The 13,589-nt window shown below is 45.2% G+C and overlaps 1 protein-coding gene across 3 annotated transcripts in view; it reads left to right on the forward strand.

The window, feature by feature from the left end:
• CSTF77 (Tetratricopeptide repeat (TPR)-like superfamily protein) overlaps positions 1-13,589 on the forward strand; it is a 130,218-nt gene that overhangs the window by 78,694 nt on the left and 37,935 nt on the right. For 2 of the 3 annotated variants that reach the window (XM_086499373.1, XM_086499372.1), the window contains exons 5-9: positions 8,548-8,609; positions 8,704-8,844; positions 8,999-9,127; positions 9,374-9,420; positions 9,590-9,653. In XM_086499373.1, the coding sequence (XP_086355499.1) occupies positions 8,548-8,609; positions 8,704-8,844; positions 8,999-9,127; positions 9,374-9,420; positions 9,590-9,653 (443 nt within the window). The remainder of the gene's footprint in view (positions 1-8,547; positions 8,610-8,703; positions 8,845-8,998; positions 9,128-9,373; positions 9,421-9,589; positions 9,654-13,589) is intronic. The other variant, XM_086499374.1, reaches the window with a different exon arrangement.

Raw genomic sequence — 13,589 nt, forward strand, 5'->3', positions numbered from 1 at the left:
GGTGATGACCATACACTGTGATCTTTGGTTCTTAAGTTCACGAGAGAAACTTGGGTTCTTGTGGGTCTTGGGTCCTTGAGGGTCTTGGGGGTCTTGAGGTTGTTGGGTTCTTGAGGTTCTTCTTTCGCTTGCAATGTGTGTTAGAGAAGGATCTTCTCTTCACCCGAGTTCTGCTCTTTTCCGCGGGCGCACCCCTTGGCGGCCTTGCGCTCACACCAAGTTTGCTTTTTCCCACCTCACGTTGATTGGCCGGCTGCTAAGTGCATGGTCCGCTCTCAATGAGTGAAAAGAGGCACAAGGGGAGGTTGTACAAGACCTTCTTTCCTGGGTTTCCTGTCACTCTTCAAAAAACACGATTAGGAATCGACACGCCCAAGTTGACTTGGGTTACCCGCGACCGCAACAAGCTAAATGTTTTTTGCGGTTCTTGTGGTTCTTTCGTTGAGTGATACAGAACACTGCCAAAGCTCTGATACCAATGTAGGGTGCAACGGAAGTGAATGTTGAACTTTGCTCAAGATGAGTGATTCGATCGTGCTCAAGGTTCCTTTTTCCTTATGAAAGGGAGAGCCTTCCGTTCTTTAATGAGAGTGCAATGGACACAAACAAAGTGAGTGGACACTGTGATGGAAGTGCATGAGACTGAGAGATAGAGAGAAAAGAGAATACGACACTAGAGACGTTGTAAAACCCTCCTCCAAGGGCCCACCTTGATGGCGAGAGTGGTCTACTATCGATTGCACAATCTGGTACAATGGCTGATGTGATGATTTTAAATGCTTGCCATGTCGATGTCGACGGTGTGGACGACGAGGACGAGACTATGGCTGAAAAGTGAATGCTGCGAATCTGCAACTGTCACACCAGGACGGGGCTGATCTGCTGCCCTCGCCAAGGGCGGTAAATGCATGCGAAAACGCTGACTGTTCTGAGGTCTAAATCTGAAAATGATGGACTGTTGTATGGCTGAAAACTATCCGTTGCAGAACCGTCCATGGCAAGCTCTCGCGGCGAAGATGTGCTACGGAAATGGACGGTTCGTAGAGCTAAGTGCTGAATTCAGAAAATGCTGGCAGATTTGGAGGTAAATGCAAAAAACGCTAGGGCTGTCCGGGGTTCTTCGTGATGGTACCGATGCGGCAGGGATCTGCATCAAAGGGGCAATCGCTGGCTGATCTGCAAGGCGATATGGCTGAACCAAAAGCGCTGGCAGCAAATGGTCTAAATCTGAAAACACTAGCAGCTCTTCAAGGCTGAAAACGCTAGCATGAAGGAGGGGGTTTGTCTTGTTGAGAGGGGTTCTTGTTCTTGTTGAGAATTGGCCTGTTGAGCAATGCTCCTGCTGCCTCATCTGCCTGAAAGTGCTAACTCTGGTTGCTTTATATTATCTTAGCAAAATTGCCCTACCTAGTTCCCAACAAAAGTCACTTAATAAATAAGTGAAAAATGTCAAAAATAGGGAAAATAGGTTTAATGCACTGGAAAATTCCCCTAATGGATTCTGATGATCATGCTGTGTGCAAACGGAGGATATGCATCTAATCTAAGTGACTGGTCATGCACGGTCTGCGAACAGACTCACGAAAGTGCCAGATCACTTCCTATTTTAGAGTGACTTGACTGACTGAACCCTGGTCATGCTGTAGCTTGTCCACAGACACAGGGTTGGATGTGTCACGTGACAATCAATCGAGTAATCCTTCAGGTGTTTCGCAAATCTCCGGTCTCTGGAGTACTTAATTAATCTTTACACACACGTGTCAACCTACAATTGACGCTTGTACTCCGCTATGGCAAACTTCTTCTTTGAAATTTTGCCCAAACCTTCATTCTTTTCTTGAGTTCCCGTGCCAGATTTCAACTTTTCTTTGCCTCCCCCCCGAGAGGTGTTGTCTCTGTCATATTCTCGGCGAGAACGCATATGTAGTCTGGGGATCTATATGGCTTATGCCTTTAAGACAGAGCGATGACGACAGGAGCGTGTCCGATGCGCGATGAACAAAAGGTAGGAGTGGCTAATAAGTCTGGGGTCGAGACACGAAGATTCTTTCACAAACGAAATCTTGTCTGCTCTCTCAGATTCTCCTCTAGAACGTGCGTGTTTGCAGAAGGGATCGGATCCTCCGTAGAAGAAGAATCTTTCTGAGCTTTGATACCACTGTAACAGACTTCGACATGCCAAGTCGAGAATCTGATGCAACACACGTGAGAGAAACTGAAATAACTTAATCACAATTGAGAGAGACATCGCCGTAGTTCCGTGCCCAGAGAGATTGGTCTCAAAGTCCGACGCCCTTTTCAGTATTTCCTTTTATATTGATCTTGGCAAAGTACAATGTCCGAGGGTCCTCCCTCTCTGCTCAGTTGCTCCTAGGATAATCTGAGAGAGAATTGAGGCCGTGGCAATCCTTATAAAGATTCTTGGCCTTCCAAAAGCAGTTACATGACAAGCTTCAGGTTCAAAAGCATCTGGTCTCAATTCCCTATCGCCAAAAGCTGCCAGCGCAGATCACGGAAATCCGTACAGATGCCACGTCAGCAGCCAATGCAAATCGTGGAGTTGTCCATACAACGTTGCCACATCCGTAGATTGTAACAAACTTGGACACTCCAAGTCAAGATTCTATGGTGACACAATAGAGATTCACTTCAAAACAGTTCACAGTTTACAATTGATTGATTGCAAGCAGTTCGTATATCTCTTTTGAACTCCGGAGTGAGCTAAGAAGAAATAAAAAGCTTTTCAACCATTTAATTGGAGCTTCGTTTCTCAATAGAAGAGTGAAGCACCATGTTCGAGCATCTCGGAAAGGATTCAAATTGAGTGTCCACCTTCTTTAAATTCTTTTACTTTCTTGCTTTTATCTTCGAGGAAGTCATATTGGTTGGCTTTTTAAAAATGTTTCTTCTTTGCATAAAACATGTGATCGTCGGAGTCCGAAGTATCTGAGGATGAGTCCTCGGTAGAACTGTCAGAAACTGGGTGAAATCTAGGCTTCTTTGCCTTATTTCGAAGCTTTTCTTTTTTGCTTCACTTGTCCATGTCTTTTAGCGAGTACAGGTTTTGCTTTTCTGCACTCGTCTGTCTTTTCGGCTTTACTCCCTACCTGAGAGGAGAAGCAATGGCCACACGCCGTCTCTAGTAAATCTTATCAATCTGGTAATTCTTCAGGTGTATCACCAATCTCGGGTCCTTGGAGTACTTAATCAATCTGTTCATACATATGCCAATCTGCAGTTGACGTTTGTACTCCTTCTCTGGCAAACTTGTCTGAAAAAAATTTGTCCAAATCTTCATTCTTTTCTTCAGTACCCGCGCCGGATCTTCAACTTTTCTTTGCCTTCCCACCGAGAGTGTCATCTTTGTCAGATTCTTCACCAGAACCCATGTGTAATCTGGGATTTTTAATGGCTTTATGCCTTGTAAGACAGACCGATAAAGATGGGAGCGCGCCCGATGCGCGATGTATGAAGGGTGGGAGTGGCTAATAAATTTGGGGTTTGGACACGAAAATTATTCCCAAAAGCTGTGTGGCTTTGATACCACTGTAACAAACTTGGACACTCCAAGTCAAGAATCTACCGCGACAGAACACAAATTCACTTCAAAACAGTTCACAATTGATTCGACACGGCCCGACGGAGTTCCGTGCCTAGAGATATTGGCCCCAAAGACTAGCGCCCCTATTGGTATTTCTTTTTGTATTAATCTGAGTTCAAAGTACAAGAGAGTGGGAGGGGTCTCACTCTCAGACTCAGCGTCCAGATGCCTTGAAGAAGTGAGGCCCTGCCCACTTATTTATTGGTTACAAGGGATGCCCAAAAGCAGAGCCCCAAAAGCAGTAAGTGAAAAGCTTAAAAAAATAAAGCAACTATTGCCAAAAGTTGCCAATTTGCAGCCAGCGCAAAATCTAGGAATTCTGTACGTTTTGCTCCGTCAGGAGCTCCGCGAAAAGCGGGATTTTCGTACACTGTGCCACGTTACCTTGTCATCACGTTTTGTGGCGGAATTTTTGGAAGTCCGTATGACATGCCACGTCAGCATGTCAACGCATATTGCGGGTCCACGTCAGAGTGTATGTATCTGGGGCATGCCACGTCACCAATTTGTGACACAGATTCACACAAAATTGGGTCCTTGCTTTGCTTTAATGTTCTTGTGTCCCCTGGGCCCCATCAAATGGGACCCCATAAGTTGTTATAACTTTTAAATCTGTCAGTTTCACTAGGGTTTGTCCGACCGGACGTGCCACGTTATCACTTTGTGGAAGCGTGGTAGGCCCATAACCCACTGGTCCCGAGATCGAAACTTGGCTCTGATACCACTGTAACAGACTTTGATGCAACACATGTGAGAGAAAGTGAAAATAAATTAATTACAACTGAGAGAGACGACACGGCCCGGCATAGTTCCGTGCCCAGAGAGATTGGCCCCAATGTCTGGCACCCCCTTTTGGTATTTCTTTTTCTATTAATCTTGGCAAAGTACAATGTCAGAGGGTCCCCTCTCTCTCTCTCTCTCTCTCTCTACTCAATGCTCTCAAGCTAATGTGAGAGAGAATGAGGCCTTGGCAATCCTTATAAAGGCTCTTGGCCTTCCAAAAGCAATTACATAAAAAGATTCAGGTCCAAAAGTATCTGGTCTCAATTCCCTAGCGCCAAAAGCTGCCAGCACAAATCGCGAAAATCCATACAAATGCCACTCAGCAGCCAGCGCAAATCACGGAGCTATTCGTACAACGCTGCCACGGCAACAGATTCACGCAAAATTGGGTCCTTGCTTTGTTTCAATGTTCTTGTCTCCCTTGGGCCCCATCAGACGGGACCCCATAAGTTGGAACAACCTTTAACTTTTAAATGTGTCTGTTTCATTGGGGTTTGTCCGACCGGACATGCCACATCATCACTTTGTGACACACAATATACTGGTATGTCTGTTAACCTTGGGAAGACCAAGGCGATCAACACCCAATTTCGTTTATGGATAGGTTCGAGTGGAGTATACAGATATAAACACTTACCTTGGGGTCGTTTCTAGTGGCCCAATCATGGAGAGCGGCAAAAACTAGACTGACTGGAACACACGCAACTTTGGGAGGTTTGAAGAGGAGGAGCTCATAGGTTTAGTTCCAGGAGCCTCACTCCACGTGGTAGACAATACGGATTTCCGCGTTTTGCACTGACAGTTGTTGACGTGGTAGGTTGTCGAGAATTCCGTAATTTGCGTTGACAGCTTTTTGGGCCATTAGCTTTTGAGTTTGAAGCTTTTGAACTAATTGCTTTTGGGGCTCTGCTTTTGGCCTCACTGTGCAAAGCATCTGGACGCAAAGTTTGAGAGCAAAGGTCCCTCGGGAGTTGTACTTTGCAATGATTAATGAAAAAGAAATACCGAAAGGGGTGCCAGACTTTGAGGCCATTACCTCTAGGCATGGAACTATGCTAGGCCGTGTCGACTCTCTCTCTGTCTCTCTCTCTCTCTATATATTAAAGTTTAGTGATTATGAAGTTTTTGTTCGTGTGTTGCTATTGATTTCGCGCTTGGAGTGTCCAAGCCTATTACATGTTCAGTCTGTTCTTTTCTGTTGGTGCGTGGTGCCCGTCCGCGTTACACTAATGGCTCACAGGCGGAAGTTCTTTCAGCATGAATCCAATGCTTTTCGAGGAGGAACAACTATAATTAGAGGTCTTGTGGCTCGTTGTGGAGTGGTCACTTTGGCGAACAATTGGAGAAGTACTGTTGTGGGCTACCTCCAGAACTTAAGGGCTATTGCTTGAAGCAAAAGGCCACAAGCAATTAGCAGATGATGGTCCAGACTCGGGATGCGAACAATCTCCTTATGGGAAAGAGAACTTTTGGCAAGAAAAAGACCAAAGAGCAATCAAAGAACAAGGACTAGTAGGCATATGCAAGACACTAAGAAGAGTTCGAAGTTCCAAAAGACGAAATTCAACAAGTCTAGAAATGTTGAGAAGAAGATGGAATGGTTCAAGCAAGGCAAGTGCTTCACATGTGGAGAGGTGGAGTATAAATCTGTAGTGTGCCCTAGTCGAGAGATTGAAGACAAGCTAGAAACTTCCAAGGCTGCTCAGGTGTGCAAGGGAAAGAAAGCCAAAACGGAGGTTGATGAGATAGATGAAAAGACCTTCCATTGAATGCTAAGCTGAAGGGCTAGTAAGTGGGCTAGTTAGTAATAGAACAAAGGTGTCTTGGTGTAACAAACTTGGACACCCCAAGTCAAGATTCTACCGCGACACAACAGAGATTCACTTTAAAACAGTTCACAAAAGACGACACGGCCCGGCGTAGTTCCGTGCCAAGAGGTATTGGCCCCAAAGACTAGCGCCCCTTTCGGTATTTGTTTTTATATTAATCTGTGTGCAAAGTACAAAGAGCCCGCGGGTGCTCACTCTCAGACTTTGCGACCAGATGCTCTGAGAAGTGGCCCCTAAGGCCACTTATAAATGTTTACAAGGGGTGCTTAAAGCAGAGCCCCAAAAACTTCAAACTCAAAAGCAATAGTTCCCAAAAGCAACCGTTTCAAAAACCTGCAGTAAAAGCAGTCAATGTAATTTACAAAATTTTCGTACAGCTGTCAGCACAAAAAGCGGGCCTATCCGTACAGCCTGCCACATCAGCATGTCAGCGCAAAATCCGGGTTTTCGTACAACTGCCACGTTAGCTTGTAATAATGCCACGTCAGCAATCAGCATGTGTGTGTGTGCGTCCGGGCACTGCCACGTCATCAGTTTGTGACATATCCCCCTCTTGAAAGAATTGTAATCGCCCTCGATTACGCCTGCAAAACAGACAGAGGCCATGAACTGTCTTAGTAGACACTCTGACTATTAGTATTGACGCACTAGACACGACACATCTAGTACTTGTACAAGACGACAGTCACATCACCGGACATCACTTGACATCACAAAACATCACATGACAAATCACATATAAATTCATTCCAAATCTCAGACCATGATTAATTGGCAATGTATTTAGTAACTGCATCTAGATCCAATCGGGACCTCATGGATGCTTGATTAACTAATCCTTATTGCAATCATGTCTAAAGAGATTTATGAGTTCGAAATGCTGCAGTTATTTCGTCTTTCAGTTCCTGCACTCAAACAAGTCAAGTACAAATCAATCATTTTCATTTTTGGGAATTCCTATTTCAAAGTTCTTCATTCACACACTTAGTTCATACTAAACATAGTGTTTCAATCATCTGGTCATCTCATCCGTCAAGAAGTCTTGATGCACCTAGATCCCTATGTAGCCATCTCATCCCGCGGGAACTCTTGATGCGCTCACCACAGTATCCAGTCATCTTATTCATAGTCATCTTATTCATATGGGAATCTTGATGCACTAGCATCATTCAACATGCATCATCATTCTTATCTTGAATCGAAAGGATATTTGATTTGTTCCTGAGCTTTCGTCGCTCTTGATGTCACCATCTCATCCTCGATTTCACCTGCAAAATAGGCAAGGAGATGGCTCACCTCGTTGCAAAAGAGTGGATGTCTAGCTCCATGCTTCCCAATGCATACAGATACGAGTTCCTCACTCTGATTATTTTCGGTTATCTGTCACAAACAACCAGATTGTGAGTTCATCAATATCCCTTTCAGTGTCCTTTCCAGTATTTGGTTCATCTTCTGGACAACTACTTTGTCCAGCTTGTTCTGCGAGTGAAGCTTTCGCTTTTTTGCACTTGTCTGTCCTTTCAGCTTTCATCTCGTCGTGAGAGGAGAGTCAATGGCCTCACGCCATCTCCATTGAATCTCATCAATCTGGTGATCCTTTAGGTGTTTCGCAAATCTCGGATCTCTAGAGTACTTGATCTACCTTTTCACACCCTTGTCAACCTGCAGTTGACGCTTGGACTTTGCTTTGGCAAACTTCTCCGCCGAAAAATTTGCCCAAATCGTCATTCTTTTCTTCTGTTCCCGTGCTGGATTTCAACTTTTTCTTTGCCTTCCCGTTGGCTCCTCAAGTAGGCACCCTTGGCAGTATCTTTATTACATTAGTGAACCGTAACCATTACAACAGTTTTGTGTGAGCCCACTCACAACATTAAGTGCTCTTTACCTAACACATTCCTTCCACCTAACTCACATTCTAGCGTTACCACTATTCTTCTACCCCCATCAACTTCCACCTATACTCAAGAACATCGGTATGGATCTTAGATGATTTGACACCCATGACCCCTCCAACTTAAGAACAGGGGCAAAGTGTTGGCTAAAGTCACAGAAGAAGGAAACAAGGAATGGGTTAGGCCACAGAGGAGGAAAAGCTATGATCAGAGATTTCGAGTACACCACCTAATCTCCTTAACTTACTAATGCATGTTCTCTTTCTTTGTTCATATCTTAGTTTGAATTGGTATTCTGATAAGAATTTTGCAAGGGGTGATCATTTTTCTATATGAGCACTCTTTACATGTTGAATGCAAAGGAGTTCTGTCTTTGATCTATTGTGGTGTATTTGTCTTCATGAAAGAAGCTTATTTACAGAGTGCTATCTTCTTTGCTTAGGAATGGATATCGGGGCTGGTGCTGTATGGATGGAGTATATAGCTTTTCTAAAGGCTACTCCGGTAATGTTTAGCTTCTGTAATTCTTAAGTGAACATTGCGTTCGGCCCTGTTAAAGGGTGAGGTTTTTCTTACCAAAATGCTTAATTATATTCAGGCATCATCACCGCAGGAGGAGTCACAAAGGATGACAGCTGTTCGTAAGGCCTATCAGCGAGCAATACTGGCTCCCATACACCTTGTGGAACAACTGTGGAAAGATTATGAAAACTTTGAGAATTCTGTTAGCCGAGCGCTGGTACAACCTCTTTGTTTTGATAATGTATACAGAAACTGCAACATTTTTTTGTCACTATAATTGAAACGTCCTCCTGTCAGTCTGTCCTGTGGCACTGTCTAGAACGCCCTCTTACAGTTTGCACAAATCAATTCTGATTGTCAAAGTTTTACAGGCTAAAAGTCTCCTTGCAGAGTATCAGCCTAAACATTTTAGTGCAAGGGCTGTCTATAGAGAGCGGAAGAAGCTTTGTGAACGGATTGACTCAAGCATGCTAGCTGTTCCACCAACAGGCTCTATTAAAGTAAGTTCTTTGATTTCTGTATTTGAAGGGGTAACTGCTCCTCTCACAAGAGTCCGATGTTTAAGTTTAGTGTTTCTAATGTTTTAGAGCAGTAGAGGTTTGGGTTGAGATGGTGGGAGTTATTTACTCACTTAACTTAAGAGGGTTGTGTGAGACACACTTCTTCTGGACTCTTACCTTCATTGGATAAAATGTCAGTTTAATGTGTTGTTGATGAGGTTTAAGGTTTTATTTGTAATCGTGCAGGAAGAACAGCAATGTTCAGCCTGGAAGCAGCTATTGGCTTTTGAAAAGTGAGTCTCCATCAATCTTAGCTTGCTATGCATAAGCCTCTGGTCTTGCTCAAAATTTTGATTAATCAAACATTCAGAGTTTATTCTGAGCATCTGTGTAGTATTTTCACTTTCGAAATTTGTTGTGCTCTTTAATTTGTATTTATAAATTTTTTTGGGTTACTTTTAGAGGAAATCCACAGATGCTTGATGCCACTTCTTTGACAAAAAGGGTTGCATTTACGTTTGAACAGGTGCTTCTTTTTCTATCCTTAATAATCACATGATGTCAAGTGAACCTTGGTTGCAATTTAATGCTTGGAAAAAGCTGATTGGCTCACTTTTGTTTGAATTTTTCTAATGGTGATGGAAGACAAAGACGAGTTGTGGGTGGGGTTCTCTTTGTGTACAATTGGGTCGTTGCTTGAATAAGCTGTTGCTCATTGATTGCAGCATGAGAAATAGGTAAAACCTGCCAAATGGGCTACATTAACTCCTACCATGAGGAACATGTTCAAAGAAGGGAGACTCTCCTAAGATAGAAACAGTCACAAAATGGGAGGGGCGAAAAGCCAAACTTGGGGCCTGTAAACCGTGGACTACCATGAATAAAGTTTCTGACTGTTGAAGGCCTAGCATAGCCTCTCAGGCTGATGTGAGCTTCCCTGGATGCAACCATACTGTCCGTTCGGTTTGAATCAGCTTGAGCCAGAAAGCCCGAACGGTTCCCGTGGGTGGCTCAGGTTGCCCCTTGGTAACTCGGAAGCATCTGCCCTCTAAATAAACAAAATGACAAGATCGGTCAGCTCCTACCGTAGATCTCTCTCTTGGGTTGTGGGATCTGCGGGAAGATCTGGCATGGGGTACGGATAAGGCCTGAAGCTGAATATCTAGCCTACTTGGCTCAATCTTGTAGCCAAATGCTGGCCAGTTATGGCTGACCAAGCCATTGCATCCCAGTGTAGGTCAAGGTCTGAAGGATGGAGACCTTTAAGCAAACAATCCTGAGCTAGACCTCCTATTTCTGAGGGCAGTGCCGCATGCAATGCTGCTGCATCTCTGTTGTATGCCCATACTCTGGACAGGTCTGCGAGTTACCACTTTAATCAAGTAAAACTCCAATTGCTGTCCCTTGATGAGTGACAGTTTATTGGAAGGCAATAACATTGCAAGGCCGGTGACCAGCCTAGAGACTCGTCGAAAAATTTGAGAGAAGGGTCTCTTAGAGACCATGTTGTCACAAATGCCGTGCCGCTGCTAGAGTAGCCTCCTGTCTAGCTTCCTATTGAATGCCCCTTCCCCCACCCCTTACCTTCACAATGCACACAAGCTTTCAAGGGCCAAGGTTCAAGCTCTACCCTCTCGAGTCTAGACTCTCAAGCTCTAGCCTCTTTCATGCTTTCAAGTCTAGACTCTACAAGGTTAAAATCTCTCTCTCTCTCTCTCTCTCTCTCTCTCTCTCTCTCTCTCTCACCTCTTCGTCTACATTATCTCTTCGTCTACATGTAGAGAGAACTCATGGCTTTGATGGGGATTCATGAGGTGATGCACTCAAGAGTTTGGAGAGTGAGCAACAAGAAAAATGGAGCAAGGGGCGAAACCTCGAAAGAAAGGGCAATCATCCTTCGTTTTCCGTCCATGGAAGCGAAGGACTTTCTGAAGAAGAGACCAACTCTTAAGAAGACGGGTATCTTTCTCGGGGATGACCTTACCCTCTCACAGGTCGCCCATATGCAGGAGGTAATGCCAGAGATTAGAGCGGCAAGGGAAAAAGGTAAGATTGCTTTTTACCGAGATTGAAGAGTGGTGATATTGGAGCGACGCTCCACATGACGGTGTGAGGCCTATGGGACCACACTCAAAGTTGCTACCTTGAATTGTAATGGATCTATGCACCTTGATGTGGGTGCTTTTGAGGAGAGTTTTACCGGGAGAGACATCATCTTCAACTCTGAGACACATCAGGCCCCTGGGCAGTCTATGCCTCACATTAGTGGATACAGATGGGAGACAGCCTGTAGACAGGAGACACGATCAGAGCACAGAGGGTGGGGCTCAAGAGGAGTGGCAGTGTTATTCAGGGAGGAGTTGCAGCCATTGATACATATAGCCCACATGGATGAACAAGCTAGGTACATGTGGGTGAGATTGAGAGCAAAGATAGACGGATATCTCTACATTGCTATTTGCTACTTTCCCCCGAGTATGTCAATATATGCACCACCCAGAGGACAGTCCCCCTTCTCTATTTTGATGATGACATATGGGAGTTCTCTAGAGATGGTGACATTATCATTCTAGGGGATTTCAATGCTAGGAATGCCCATCATTAGACAGTATTTTATGATACTTTAGAGGAGATGTTGAGAGAGCTGGATGTTGCAGAGGCGGGCATGTCCAGACTATTACAAGATAGGGAAAATACTGAGTATGAGCGGCACTTGATAGACATGGGGACTGCACGTGGACTTGCCATTTTGAATGGCCTACAGAGATTTCCCGTTGTGGGAGGTTTCACATGCTTTCCACACAAACATGGAGCCAGCACAGTGGATTATGTGATGGCACAGCCGAGCCTCATCTCTAGTATCCAGGATCTCATAGTTTGGCCTAGACGTGTTGGGGTGGCAGTGGATCATGCTCTTGTGTTGTTGACCATCTCTTTCCCGTTCAGTGTAGCACACAGACCATGGGTAGCAATCCCTACTCGCTACACCTTCACGCGGGAGACGGATTTTGTATACATAGACGGGATCTACAGACGCCTATACATTGAGGAGGGAGGGCGACCTCTGGAGGAGCTCACTATTATACTGACATAGACATTACATGATGCAGCAGCAAAGGCATACCACACACCCAACCTGAGCAGAGACGCCGTTCTGGGAGCATGCCTCAGAACAGCTGGTATGATGAGGAATGCCGCCAGACTAGAGCTAGACTTCAGAGGGAGGTGCTTTTGGGGGACATCACTCACAGATTGACTTCCAAGTTCTGACACCTAGTGCTGCGGAAGAGGAGGGCATTTTTGGCTCGACTAGAACAGGATCTATACTAGCTATTCTCGAATCAGGACTTGTGTGAGGCATGGCGGCTCTTTCATGAGCCATCATAACCCCCCCCCCCCCCCCCCCCCCCCCCCCCCCCCCCCCCCCCCCCCCCCACAGAGACCTGGGGTCAGTACACATCATCTTTGTACAAAGTTCTTGGACAGCCGCCCCTTCCCGACCCCCCCGATCCATGCCCACACACGTGCTTTTTTCACCCGCCAAGATGGTGAAGAAGGCTATTGACAGGATGAGGACTAGGAGAGCATATGATCATATGGCTTAGTGATTGAGCATTTCATGCATGCCAGAGATCTACTAGTAAAGCTTCTAGCAGTTATGTTTAACCGTGCCATGTGTGAGGGCTTGCTTGATACTTGGAGCCTATCTACGATTGTACCTATCTTCAAGTCAGTAGACCCTATGGAGCTTGGGAATTATCGCACTATCATGATTGGACACACATTGGCAGGGTTGTATGCATCCATTCTTGAGCAGCAGCTAAGTAGATGGGCAGAGAGGGAGGGAATGCGTGCAACTGGGCAGGTAGGGTTTAGGAGAGGTTTTTTTACTTTTGACCATATCTTGACATTCAAGGCCATCATTGAGGAGGGCAGATCCCATGGGAGACGGATCTATTGTAGCTTTGTGGACTTCCGCAAAGCATTTGACATAGTACCTAGAGTTAGATTGATGCGTAGATTACAGGAGATGGGAGTACCCACAGAGCTCATTTGGGGGATCATGGCATTGTACAAATCAGTAAAGGGCATGTACGCACCTCAGAGGGTCTATCTACACCGGTTCACTCCACTATTCGGGTGAAGCAGGGCTACCCGCTCTCTCCTACTTTATTTGGTATGTATGTGGATGAGGTTTCTGACTACATTCAGAGAGATGGTGATAGAGGTGCACCGTTGGCAGGGACATGGATTCCGCTATTGTTATATGTTGATGATATTGTGTTGATCTGCGACACTCCGGAGGGGATGCAACGTCACTTGGATGCTTTGCATAGGTTTTCCCATGAAAGTGGTTTGTCTGTCAACCTTGGTAAAACCAAGGTCATGGTATTTAATACCACCCCATAGTGGATTTGGAGGTCAGCGCCCGCATTCACATACGGCCAGGAGACAGTGGAGT

Source organism: Adiantum capillus-veneris, chromosome 25, assembly GCF_014529385.1.
Source record: "Adiantum capillus-veneris isolate H3 chromosome 25, ASM1452938v2, whole genome shotgun sequence".
In the NCBI taxonomy this organism is placed as follows: Eukaryota; Viridiplantae; Streptophyta; class Polypodiopsida; order Polypodiales; family Pteridaceae; genus Adiantum; species Adiantum capillus-veneris.